At 43.4% G+C, this 13,478-nt stretch overlaps 1 protein-coding gene across 3 annotated transcripts in view; it reads left to right on the forward strand.

Annotated features, from left to right (window-relative positions):
- Plexa (plexin A) overlaps positions 1–13,478 on the forward strand; it is a 434,401-nt gene that overhangs the window by 324,036 nt on the left and 96,887 nt on the right. For all 3 annotated transcript variants that reach the window (XM_076424412.1, XM_076424411.1, XM_076424413.1), the window contains exon 3: positions 6,293–6,475. In XM_076424412.1, coding sequence (XP_076280527.1) covers positions 6,293–6,475 — 183 coding nt within the window. The remainder of the gene's footprint in view (positions 1–6,292; positions 6,476–13,478) is intronic.

Consider the following 13,478-nt stretch of genomic DNA (forward strand, 5'->3'; position numbering starts at 1 on the left):
GCAGAACGAAAAGGAAACGTTTTGGCGGCTATTTGCGGAGGAACGCTCGCGCGCGGAGTTCATTATTCCGTCGCAACATTGTTTATCAATTAGAAATCTCTCATTTCCCAGGGTTTATGCGACGATAAATTCAGTGTTCGCGAAAGCGTGACAGGGCGCTTTGCATTTTCCAAGTTCCACGTTGTTTGCTTATACATATTTAGCATTGCGCAAGCTTCCCTGAAAACCGACTCGCTCGAATGAAATTTTCCATGATCCGGTTAAATGAAGTATGAGCGGCGGCCGATGCTAATGTCGTCTGTAAACGTTGCCCGTCTCATTTTCGTATCGATCGAGCCATCAACGACGTTCCCCTTGTCGTCTTCATCCTCATCCTCATCCTCGTCGTCGTCCGTTGTTGGACGCGCGCAGATTCCACCCGGGAATTGGCGCAAAGAGCTCGGCTCGCAAGAATTTCTACTTCCTCCGGTAGTTTCCGGTTCGAAAGATAGAGAGCCATCTATGACTGGCTGACCTGTCGAATCTGTGACGCTTCCGTACTTCCCTCGATGCTCGAGCGGAAATAAAAGGATTCCCGGCGTCAAGCACTCTCTCGCGAACGTCCGCTTCCATTCTTTCTTCTGCAAACATTTGCGATGCATTTTTTTTTTCACCAGACAGAATATAAATCTGTCGCATACCTGATGCACCTCTGCTAATCACTATTCTCCGGCGAGATGTGTCTATTCTTTCGGTTTCCATCAGATGAGTGCAAACGTTCGTACCTGATCTGAAAACACACTGATTTTATTAATTAATTATTCTTCTTTTTCTGGCAACTATCTATACGAAATATAAATATTCATATGTTTGTCCCACACACAACAACACTCTGCAACCTATCAATCTATTGTCATAATATAGTACGAACACTCCGGGACAAAAAGATAGCACAATTTAAAATTAATGTCATTTCTGTTTATTAAACAATAGAAATTCAATTTTTTTATACACATATTTTCAGTGTGAATTTCTTAACATATGTATATGACTGAAATGAAACGAGGCTTCATTAACTTATCTATTTTTATCGAATGAAGTGAAATTATTAACGAAATACACAAAATGATAGCACACTTAACGAAAAACTTGAAATATAACAGAATTAATCGATAAAAATGAATGCTCAATATTTTTTGGGACCTCCTTTACAGCTAACGACTTTAATCATTCGGTTTTTTAAATATTTATACAATTTTTTAATACCGTTTTGGCTAATATTCTCCCACTCGTCCGATTCATTTTCTTCAGTTTAATGCACCAAATGAGGAAAAATAGATAACGTGCTATCTTTTTCTCCCGGAGTGTAATTCTGTGGCTAAAACCATAATTATCGATAGGAATACACTAAATGGAAGTATGAAACTATCAACTTCGTTATTTCGTCACAATGGTTAAACCACCGTTTCCGTTTCAGTCGATCCAAACGCCCAGCTTCTGCCGCGAAAATCCCGGCCATAATTTTGAATCCTGACGACAATAATTATTTCGCACAATTCCCAGGAAGCATTTTCGCAAAACTGTTGCGAATACATCTCCCTCTCTCTCTCCGCAGTTTCATCCCGGGGTGAATACGCGTGCAATTCGTTCCTCGAAACAGAAAACCGAAGCGTTACAGAGCGCAATGAATCACGGAGAGCCGAACGCAGGTTTCCGCTCCCGAACCAGCGCGATTGCATTAATCGAATCTCGACGACGCAATAAACCGGTCGAAGAGGGGATGAAAAAGCTGATACGAGGCGGGGGGCGATGAATTTTTGGTAATTTATCGTGGCGATTTCCTCTTCATTCTCGGCGAACACGCGTACGCGTTTTCGCTTGCTTTCGCCTCGTTCTCGTTTACTCTCACCTGCTTTTGCTCTTGCTTCCGCTTTCTCTCTCTCTCTCTCTCGTCCGCTCGTATACGCACGCACGCCTCTGCCCAGCCATTTCCGTCCCGTCGAAAAACGATTCACAGATTTGTTCCTATCGTTTCGGTTTGCAATCGAGGATGCGGTTTCGAGAAAGGCGGCTGTCAGCCACACGATCGATACCGCTTTTCCTGCAATCTTCTACCCGGCTTTTACGCTCGCTCTATCTTGCGCCGTTCCTCGAATCCCCTTTTCGCCTTTTATGCCCGCCACGCGTCGCTGTTTCTGTCGTACACGCGGCACGTCGATATTTCCAGCTGGATATCCGGCCCCGACGGTGAATTTTATCAACACACATCCGCCGAATCCAATGAAGACCATGGGCGAGGGGCGAAACAGGGAATATATGTTGTTACATTCGTGTGTCCCGAAGAATACTGTAGACCTCCCTTTCAGTTTTCTCGATACACCCGACGTTAAAAATAGAAACGACAAAATGCCGATATATACTCTCTCAGTATTTCTCACATTGTTTTCGATATTTCGTAATTAAAAAGAAACATTAAACACATACACATCATTCGCGTTTTAATAACGCGATAGTTGCGATGTATTCTAGAATTTCTCACGAAAACATTTATATAATGCCGGTAATCGTAAATGAAATTATCAGAAGCAAGTCATTTGGATCCGTCTGGTAGTCGAGTGTGTGAAAACACTTTTTTATTCCTCTCGTAACATTTTCTTTACAGTTACAGTGATCAAAACGGGTCTCTCTTTGGCCTCATAGAAATAAGAAAATTAATTCTATTTCGATTTAGTACGATTTTCGCTGTATTATGTGCTTGAGGATTGAAACGTGTTAAATCATGATTTCGATAATTGTGGAATAAAGAATTGGTCGTTTGATCACAGGTTTAGTGTTAGTGTTGTCCTTTCCGTAAACGGGAATGGCATTGCGAACGCTTTCGTAGTTATTCATATGTTGACGGTGCATATTGGTAGCGACAGGTAACTCTCGGGGTTGACGCTCGATAATTAGTCTTGTTGACATTGGTTTGCGACGCGCATACCTATAGCCACGCTCGGTACACTGTCGCAAGGTGGCCATCGAGCGTCATCCTTCGATCGTGGTATTAATTACACTGCTCTCCGGCTTTATGTCCCTTTGACCTGACGCGTTTCCATCCCCCTTCACCGATCACTTCTTATTCTACGATATGCTCACGTGTTCTATTCCGACACAATCGGAGTGTTTACATCGGCGAGGAAAATCGCAAGAATTAAAAAAAACAACAAGTCTCTAGCTCATCCGGAAGTTAGTTCAAAATCAATTGCAAAATTTGTACCGAACAAACAGACAAGAAAGCGAGCTAATAAAAACGTGGTAAAAATTACGTTTGTACTTTTGTACCCCAGGATGTAATACTTTATAATCCATGGTTGTCGCCAAGACATTCAAGGCGAGGACACATTCGTTATCGTCACAGAACAATTCCGCCTAAAATCACAATTTGCGAGGAGCCATTAAGAGAACAACAGGTCCACGAGAAGTTCCTTCGAAAGTTTTCCGAAATCCGAAGGAAGCGCGATCTTGTCGAAAAGCGCAAGCTCCGAGATTGCAAACTCAAATCGAAACGTGAAGCTAGAGATCTAGGCGTGTTTTAAAGTAAACTGAAACTTGGATGTAAACGGAGACCCAGTCTCGAGGAGGGGGCCGAGTTGATCAAAAGACGAGGGCTGCGGCGCGCGCAACAAGCGTAGTCGTCAAACGGCGCCGCGGAACGGAAAAGCGCGCAAATTAATCGTCGCCGAGTTTCCAGTTCAGAGGTGCCAAAAAGCCAAAGAGAAGAAAAAAAAGAGTGAACGCACGAAAAGAAGCTGTGAAACGGGGAGCGGCGTCGCGTTCTCGGGGTCGAGTCCCGGTAAAGTGTCGGGGGCAGCATGGCGCGGCAAACACGTAGTTACTCCAATTTTCCGAGCGGTTAAAAAGAGAGAGAGAGAACAGATGGTGGGTTGGAAGGACGCGAAGGTAACGAGCTTCCATTTCGTCTTGATGGTCGCATTAGCCACATTTCAATAGAGCAACCCACGTTGTTTTACTGCGATCATTGTTCCGGAACCCTGCCACTTCCTCTCTCTCTCTTTTTGGAGACTCTCCATCTTGGACGAAAGACAGAAAGAGACAAGGCGCGCCGGACAGGGGTGGAAATAGTGCTATTACGCCCCTTCCGCAACGTCGGCAACGTATTAGCACCAGGAATGCAAATAATTGTTCGGCGCAGTGTATACAGGGTGGCGAAAGCAACCCCGGAATGCAAATAAAGTCGACTTCTGTAGGTACCCCCGGCCGCGAGAGTGAAAGCTTTACGGTTCGCTTACGTATCAGCTGCCTCTTGCCCGCGTTTCTATGTACACGGAGGGCCTCAAACGTTTCATTTCCCAATCACAAATTCCCTATTTCATGATTGGAACGAATCCCACCTCTAAGATCGATCGACCTTTAAAACAATATAATTTTTTTCAAACGATTTTGAAGTGAAAATTTCTTTAGGCGCTCAGTTACTCGCTGGGCAGTGAATGAGTCTGATCCGTCACGCTCCGAGGTGAAACGCTATCCTGGTAAACAGGTGTACAATCGCCAAAGAAGATTTTTTTTCAAGTATCGTTATTTAAAACATCACGTTAGTTTTTACTCTAAATCGACGAGATCAAGATGAGAATCGAAACACACATCGCAAATATTCTTTAAGAAAGAAGCTTCTTTAAACAGCAATTTCTGAGCAGATGACTCGAACTAATTATTTGAAAACCAACGTGAACCCGCAGTTCCGCAGAAGCTTATATAAAGAATTGAACGTTCTCCATCACAAAAGGCTGCGACGTTGAAAGAAATCCGACGGAAAAACTCTGTATCCGGCCAGACGAATCTTCCATTTCCTGTACAAAGGAAGAACGTGCCGGAAAAGCGCGTGACGGTCGCTGGATGGTTTTCTCGGGCTGAGCTTCTAAACACGAAGAGTAACGTTCGGCACGATGCAATAAAGTATCGCATCTCGTCGCGGCGGCGACGCGATTAATCGCGGCTCGGCAAGAATTAATTGCCAACGCCGCGATAATTTATCGTCGCCGGGCTCGCCGCGATATTTTACACGTGTGCTTATTTTTCGTGGTTCCGCGGGGCCCGCGATAACCTACGACCCGGTTTTCCTATAAGAAAAACCACAGAGGAGCGCAGCGACAAGGAAATCTCGCGAAGGGAATTCCTTTCCGTCTTTACGAGCATCCGGCGCGGCGCGGCGCGGCGACACGTTTCCACAAGATTCGCGCGATCGTTCGCCTTATCATTTCCCGCTTAACCTTGCTCTCCCGCAAGTCTTTTCGATCGCGGATAAAGTATGCATGAGCTACGGCCGCGGCTTTATCGCGCGATGTCTTAATCCCTCGGAAGCTCACAATGCTTGTTCAATTATTCATCGTACGTTAGCCCCGGCGCGCGACGCGCGGTGTCTTTCTTAACGCCCGTTTATTGGTTTCGAACATTCCTCCGGTTTATCACCGCAAAATTTCATACGGCGGAATTCCATTTGCAAACTTCGAAAAATCGATCTCTCATTCTCATCAATACTTTGGAAATCATACGCTTTCAGCTCTCGCTCGGAAATTGGATATTGTATTATGTCACACTCTCTGTCGTTGATGTTTGGGCAACTTACAGCACGTGGTTACATCTTATTAGTCACGTGCGAGATGCAACAAGCGACTTTGCGCTGCAGTTACAGGAGGCAGCTGCAAGCTACAAATACCAAGTGCAATACCAGACTGTAAATGTAAATTGCAGTTGCATAATGAAAGCTGTAAGCAGAGAACGGGAGATACGGCTGTGTGCTGAACGCAACTGCAAGCTGCATTTGCATTTATATAATGTAATTGCGAAATGCAGTTCTATAATACAGATACAAGATGTAATTACGGTCCTGCAATTGTGATACATAATTACACGATACGTGTGCATAAAGTATCTGCAAAATGTACACGCGAAACTTAATTACTAGACTGCGGATCTTTATGCTTTTATGGCTTCCAAAAAGTTTTTTAAAAATGCTGGAAAATAAAATTCCACAAAATTTAGTACGATTTTTCTTCGTTTCACATCTACAAAGACTACCGCCATTGAAAGTACCATTTTATATGATTCCACTTTCTTGAAATTTTGCTACAAAAATTGAAAATTGCATAAACAATTAAAAAGTATATATAATATATTAAATGTAATATAAGATGCAATGTGTACTCACACACGTACACGTGTCTTCGATCACTTGGAAATACATGATTTAAAACACAATAGGAAGTAATTGTAAAAGATAAGTACGATAAAAGTTTTTCGTGTTTGTTTACAGAAATTGCAGACCATCAGCGAGGACTTCTGCGGACTGGACGTGAACACGCCTTTGGGTGGCGAAGATGCGGTTGAAGGGACTCCAGTGCTCACGTTCAACACTCGCCTGACCGCGGTCATAGCTACTTCCACCGGCGACTATACTGTCGTCTTCGTGGGCACCAAGGAGGGTCATCTGAAGAAGGTCAGTGCACGATACTCTTTATCTATTCGATCGAAGAACGCGCGAAGAGGTGCTCGAACGGTACCGCCTGTTTCATTAGGCCAACCTTGTACACTCGTTATCCCCTTGCTGCTCACTTTTCAGTATCGCCCGATCCTCCCATAGGCGACATCTGACTCTTCCTTTACGGCCTTTGGCCTTTCGTGCCGGACACCCGGCTCCCGAGACACCGTGCAAATAACTCCTGTACTATTCTTTTTTATCTGACGCTGCCGCTACAACTTCTCCACCACTGATATTATAATGGACTGGTCGCATACGCTATAAACATTAATACTCTACTTATCACGACGACTACCACGTTGATCGTGCCGTGCGGGTGGCACAGTTCCCCGTCTATCTACAAAGTGTAAGCGTATTTGAATCGCACAATTGTTGATTGTTTATATTATTGAATATGTCAGTATATAATCACCAGTGCCGTAACGAGGCTATAAAGCGCCTGTGGCAAGTGTCTAACTTGAGTCTCCCCGTAACCCAATAATGACGAAAAAATTAAAAATTTTAATGTAACAATGGGCTTATTCATTGAATTTTCACGCCAAAATAACAACGGGTCTTCTTCGCGTTCTAAATATTGTGATTTTACATAATTTTCCACTTCTAACACAGCAGAAGATGAAAAAATAATTATTAGAAAAAATCAGAGAATTTCCGGTACGATATTCATAAAAGTTTTGAATCTGTTCGACCAATGTACTTGTGAAAGGTTCGAAACAGTCTGGCATAAATTCGAGTATACTTAGGAGTACTATTTCTGTTTTTCGAAGTACTTATAGAGAGTTCGAATTCAATCGATCAAAGTTCGAACCTGTTTGCGAGGTACATGATCCCATCCCTAATTACAATGGCATGTACTTTGATTTTGCGGGACTTTCCGGAGATGATAATTGTGACCGTGTTAACAATGAAAAGCAATCACTTACGTATCTTTTTTCGATGAACAAAAGCGACCAATCGTAATGCAGAGTTCTCCAGCGACACAAGAAATGCGGAATGAATTGTTGATGAATGATTTTGATCGAAATATTTGTCAAGAGCCACTGCAGCTGAACGATCGCTGTGAAGTACTCGTGTAATGCCAGCCGAACAATTCTGCCACCGTGACCGATATAAGCTTCCGCTTTTCGAGCGGGCCGGGCTGTTTTCCACCGGACATAATTAATCCCGAATCGGCGGCGCCGCGCCTCGCGCCGTGGCGAAAGTCATCACAATAGATATTAATGCGAACGACAGAATCGGGGACTACAGCGAAATCCGCTTTCTACCGGTGTTCCATTAGCCTCGGTCCAGGTAGCCATTACGGGCTATCGTTGCCCGCGAAGCGTTAACGCTTAACGAGGCTAATGGAGTCCGTGGACCGTCTCCAGCTCCGCGAACTTCGCCGTATCAAATGCCAGGTAGATCGTCCCCACGCCCACGCGTACGCATAGGTTTCCTCGATCGTTAAATTCATCGGGATCCAGGCTCGATTATATCAGCCTTGCGCGCGCTTCGGACGATCGTGAATCAAACGCAACGCGACCCGCGTAATTGGCTACGCGAGAAGGCCGGACGACCAACGAAAAATCGCTGCGAATAGTTATAGAAAATTATGGATCTCTAACCGTGTACCTGGGGGGGGAGGAGTAGAAAAAAAAGGAGGAAGTGCCGACGGGTCGTTAGTCGGTCGACTGCGTTTCCAGGATCGCGATATCTCCCATTGGCCCCCTCGAATCTGTCGCGATTAATCACGATTATCGGGCTAAATCCTCTCCGATTTCTTGCGAACGCGCGCCCGGGAATCTTCGTTCGTTCGTTCGCTCGTCTTATTCGCGAAATCGCGTTACTCGATATCGCTGGAAAACGATCGCCAGGGAACCTAAACCAGCCGAGTCGCCTCGACGATACGATCGGTGCGAGTTCTGAGTGGGGAAACACAATTTCCTTCGACCTGTTCTTCCGTGTTTTGGTGATTTCGATGCGCGGCGGCGAGCTCGATCGCCGGAACATCGGCCATTTATAATGGGGGACGCGTGCTGTTCGAATAATTATGAAGACAGGTTAGTTTATTCGGAATTTAGTGTGTTAATCGTGGAATAGTTGAACTCGATGAATTCTAAACAATGTATTTTATAAAATCGTACAATCGTGAAATGAGATCTGCATGGATCTTTTAAATTGCATATAGACTTGTTAATAAAAAAGTAAGTGAGTATTTACTTTGAACAGTTTTTCTATAGTGCTGCAATCTATTTTGACTACTCTGGTCTTGCAGATGAAGCTAGTTCATTCGGAATTTAGTGTGTTAATCGTGGAATAGTTGAACCCGATGAATGCTGAACAGTGCATTTTTATAAAATCGTACAATCGTGAAATGAGATCTGCATGGATCTTTTAAATTGCATATAGACTTGTTAATAAAAAAATTAAGTGGGTATTTACTTTGAACAGTTTTTCTATAATGGTGCAATCTAATTCGACTACTCTGGTCTTGCAGATGAAGCTAGTGTATTCGGAATTTAGTGTGTTAATCGAGGAATAGTTGAACCCGATGAATGCTAAACAGTGCATTTTTATAAAATCGTACAATCGTGAAATGAGATCTGCGTGGATCTTTTAAATTGCATATAGACTTGTGAATAAAAAAATTAAGTGGGTATTTACTTTGAACAGTTTATTTATAGTGGTGCAATCCATTATGACTACTCTGGTCTTGCAGATGAATCAATTTAGTTAGGGGAGTCAGGGGCTTTAGCGATGTTGTAGAAGTTGATCAAGAAATAAATATTACTTCCATCACTGGAGCTGAAATCAATAAAAATTAATTAATACCATACGGAAGTGAACTAGAGTGTGAGAAAGAAGAAAGTTAATTAATATAAAAGGGAAGTGCAACCAATTTAAATGAAAATTGAAGAAAAATTAAAACCGGAAAAGGTAAAGAAAAAGAAAGGTTAGTCCGCAGAAGTAGCCCCAGGTGATTCCCCGGTTCCGGAGCTCTTCTTGTCTCTCCGGTATCCTCGGAGTTAATGGCTCTCGGGGTAAATTCGGTGAATCGTGAGATTCGCGACACGCGTTTTCCAGGATAGGAACACTTTCCATCCATTAAATTCAGCGGATCTTAATTGCAAAATTCGTTAGATGTTACTGTTCAATATTTATCTTCGCAATTGACTTCCCACATTTTCGATTAGGGTTTGATAAAAGTACGACCCCCTCGGCTGCTCACATTCCACAGAAAGAACAGCGGCAATTTTCAGCATGTTTAAGTTCCGATTCTCACCGGACAAATGATCCATCGGGGTCGCAGCGTTCGCATGTGCAACTTTGTAAGACGGAATCACCAGGAAATCACAAATCTCTGCCCGGCGATCATTAACATCAGCGGCGCGTAGTTATCCACGGAACGAATGCGCGTAAAATCGCGGCGGCCGCGGATTTCTTTCAATTAATCACAATTACCGGTCGCGGCGCGGCTCGGTGAGGATCGTCTTCAATTTGTTCAGCGATCCCAGCCGGACACACGCTCGACCCTCTCGCGTTCCCGTCTATCGCGATCGCTGAATTAATCCTAATCGGCGCGCCATTATGCGGCCGGCGATTTGCATACCGTGACGGGATTTTTGCTCGCATTCATTAGCGGGCGTTAAAGAAAATGCAAAATCGCGGCCGGGAAATCAAAGTACCGAAGGGAAGTTATCCTGGAAGGGTCTCGGGAAATTTGCAAGTTAACGAAGTTTCGCCATGGTACCCCGTGTCCATCCCCTCCACACCGTTCGTCTGTTATTCATCGTGATTAATTAAAGCCGCCCGCGCCCGTGGCCGTGAATCGCCGAGGTTCGATTATAATAATCTATGTGCAAACGCGAAACTCAAATAGCTCCTGCACGAGCAAGCGCAAATACACCGGGCAAATTCGGTGAAAGGAACACGGGGATCGACGCCGGGTCCTCTTAACCGACGGCGTCGACCTATTAAAAATTTATCGGTGTCCGCCGTCGGGTTCGAGCACGTTTGATCCCAGCTCTACGACGACCGGCCACTGTCAAGAGCATGTGTTCAATTTTGGCCGACCCGGAGTTACCCGGTTTCGAGAACTACGCTCCGGCACCGAGGTGGTCCTCGATTTTCGTTTTAAATATTTGAGGAAACTTTTCCGTGGCGACGCGACTGCCACCGGTTCTGAGTGCTGTGTTCGTGGCCCAGCGCTAGCTCCGCTGCCGAACTTCTAATTAATTTATGGATTGGCGGCTTGCTGCGGATAATATCGAGCCGCTGCGCAGGTCCGTCGCTTTCCATGCGCGATTTTATCTTCGTAGTAAATTGTTGTTGCAAACAGTTGGTTTACAGCACCGTAACGAGTCTGACTCGTGACTGTAACACTGGGTTCAGGGGACCTGTCAAAATGGCGGGTTCTAATATTCTTAATTTATGATCGAGGAATTATTTACCAAATTTATTTCTTTGGATACATATTATTGGAAAAATGGCCAGAAATTTGGATAGACACATTCTTGTTATGTTTATAAAATAACGTGAAATACTTATTTCTACAGCTCCGTAAACCTAGTGTTAAACAGAAGTATTATTCTTTTGTTGTCGATAGTTGCGTTACCAAAAATGTATAAATGCATAATACCGTGTTTCCCCGATTGTTGTGAGAACCTCGGAGGTATCGAGTCTCAGGAAACTGTACCAACACAGATTTCTTGGATAACTTTTATTATTAAACTATATAAAGTTATTAAAATTATAATGAAAATTAAGTTATTATTTATTTTTATAATATAATTGATTAAATTTCATTTCATAATAAATGTGGAAAAAGGGGGTAATTGGGCATATATAAATATTAATAAATTAAGAAAATTATTTTTAGTGATATTTAAGTTTAATGAATTTTTATAATATAGTAAGCGGGAAATTGTTGTATTGTACTAATGCTATTCCATACCTGAGAATGATACATCGAGTATCAGAAAACCCCAATTTAAACACCCTAATACCTTAATTTCTTTGTAGCGCGATCGACCGCCCAAGGGGGAACCTCCTAGTAGTGGGGATGAAAAAGTCACATCATCCGCATACCCGAAAGTCACAGCAATCGCGGGAACACTGTATACGCCGACTAAAATATAGTAATTGCATTTCACGTCTCATCATCTGGAGTTTTCGATGATCGACATAGTTGCATCCACAGGTTCATTTCGAACATTCGCTGTCAGAAAATCGCTCGTCAATTAGGAACGTAAAATTGAATATTGAGTTACACACGAGTCGAGAGGTAAGATTTTCTAATATTATTTGCTCGGAGGTATCAATGAAATTTTCCAGGAAAATTCTACGCTGCAGAGACTGTCAGCGGTGTAAAATTTTCACGGTATGCACCGCGAGAACCGAGGAAAATTTGCTTACGACGTGAATGGCTGTTCAAGAATAGCAAACACGAATGATGTGCGCGGCACTGGTAACACCGTGGCACCACCGGAGCGCAAGAAATCACTCTCGAATGTAACACGCATTTTAATGTTGTTAAACCGTGCAATTATGTTGCAATTCATTGCAATTCATTCGTCCGAGCGCGAAATCTGGTTCGCCTTCGCGGACAAGCAACGTTGCATTAAATATGTTAATTAGTACGTGTTTGTACACAACAGTCATTGTGCTATCAAAATGAGTAGGCTTGACCCAATTAAAATAATTGAGCTCTATTAAAGATGAATAAAATATTCGGACGTAATTCAGAGTGCAGATTGCGTGGCAACGAAACTCGGCTAATTAGGCGCCGTATTTCAAGCGGACATCTTCCTCTAGCGTATGTACAGTTCCTGTAAAATTCAGAATTATTATATTATTCCTTTACTCTTTTTATACATATATCTTATATTTTATATACCTTCCTTATCTTAATTTAAAAAATTAAATCATGCAATTCTCGATCCTTCTATAATTTATTAACGCTGAAATATTGGGTTGGCAAGAAAGTAATTTCGGTATTTAAAGATAAAATAAAAAATCGAATTTCTTTGTTCAAGCGATGAACTTGAATCAACAAAATATTTTCTTTTCGGCAATAGATCATCGAACAAAAGGGAAAATATCTTATTCATTAAAGTTCATTGCTTGAATAAACAATTGGGCTCTCCATTTCACTTTAAAATACCGAAATAACTTTCTTGCCAACCCAATAAATGAAACTAGTGCGGAAACGCATAAAATCGCGACAGCCGTGGCGTTAATAAATTAGTCTCCAGAAAAACGGAATTAACCGGAAAGGAGATGGTCGGAGCAGTTCGAGATTATTGCAGAGATCGCGTGGGTGGTTGTGGGTAGTGGGTCAGACGCGAAAGTACCTAGGGCTCTCTCGAGTATGGCGACGCAGCCCTGTTATGCGAGCATTCGAAGCGACATCGCGTATAGTTGTTTAAGGGATCGATAAATCAAGGCCCTCGTAGGCGACAGACGGATGGAGATTTCACGCGTGCGTCCTCGCGTATGAAATAAATTTACGACGAATTACGGGGACGTTGACTGGACTCGACAACGTTCGCGAGAGGATCGCAGAGAGGTACTATAGTTGTCGCGCGATCATCCTCGCGTCCTTCTTTCCCGCTTCTTTCTCTTCTTCTTTGTTCCAGCGATTGGCAAACTCGGTTTCATTTCGCCGACCGAGCCACGTTCTCCGCTGTTCTCAGTCAAATTGATTAATTAAATCGTTCTCTCCCGCGTCCTATCTTCTTTGTCGAAAGCTCGACTGCCAGTCAAGATTAGAAACCTCAAAAAGTTCGGCGGTTCGTTCTCTCGCGCGACCATAAATCCGTTTCATTAGCCTCGCGCGGCCACGTGTCCGCTCTGTTCCGCAATCTCCGGGAATTTCATTCTCTTACCCGCGATTGCATTCTACGGTTTGTACTTTAGTCTCCTCTCCATCCCTCTCTCTCTCTCTCTGTCCCTGTTCTTCTCTGTTCACCTCCCTTCCCTC

Source organism: Lasioglossum baleicum, chromosome 5, assembly GCF_051020765.1.
Source record: "Lasioglossum baleicum chromosome 5, iyLasBale1, whole genome shotgun sequence".
Classification (NCBI taxonomy): Eukaryota; Metazoa; Arthropoda; class Insecta; order Hymenoptera; family Halictidae; genus Lasioglossum; species Lasioglossum baleicum.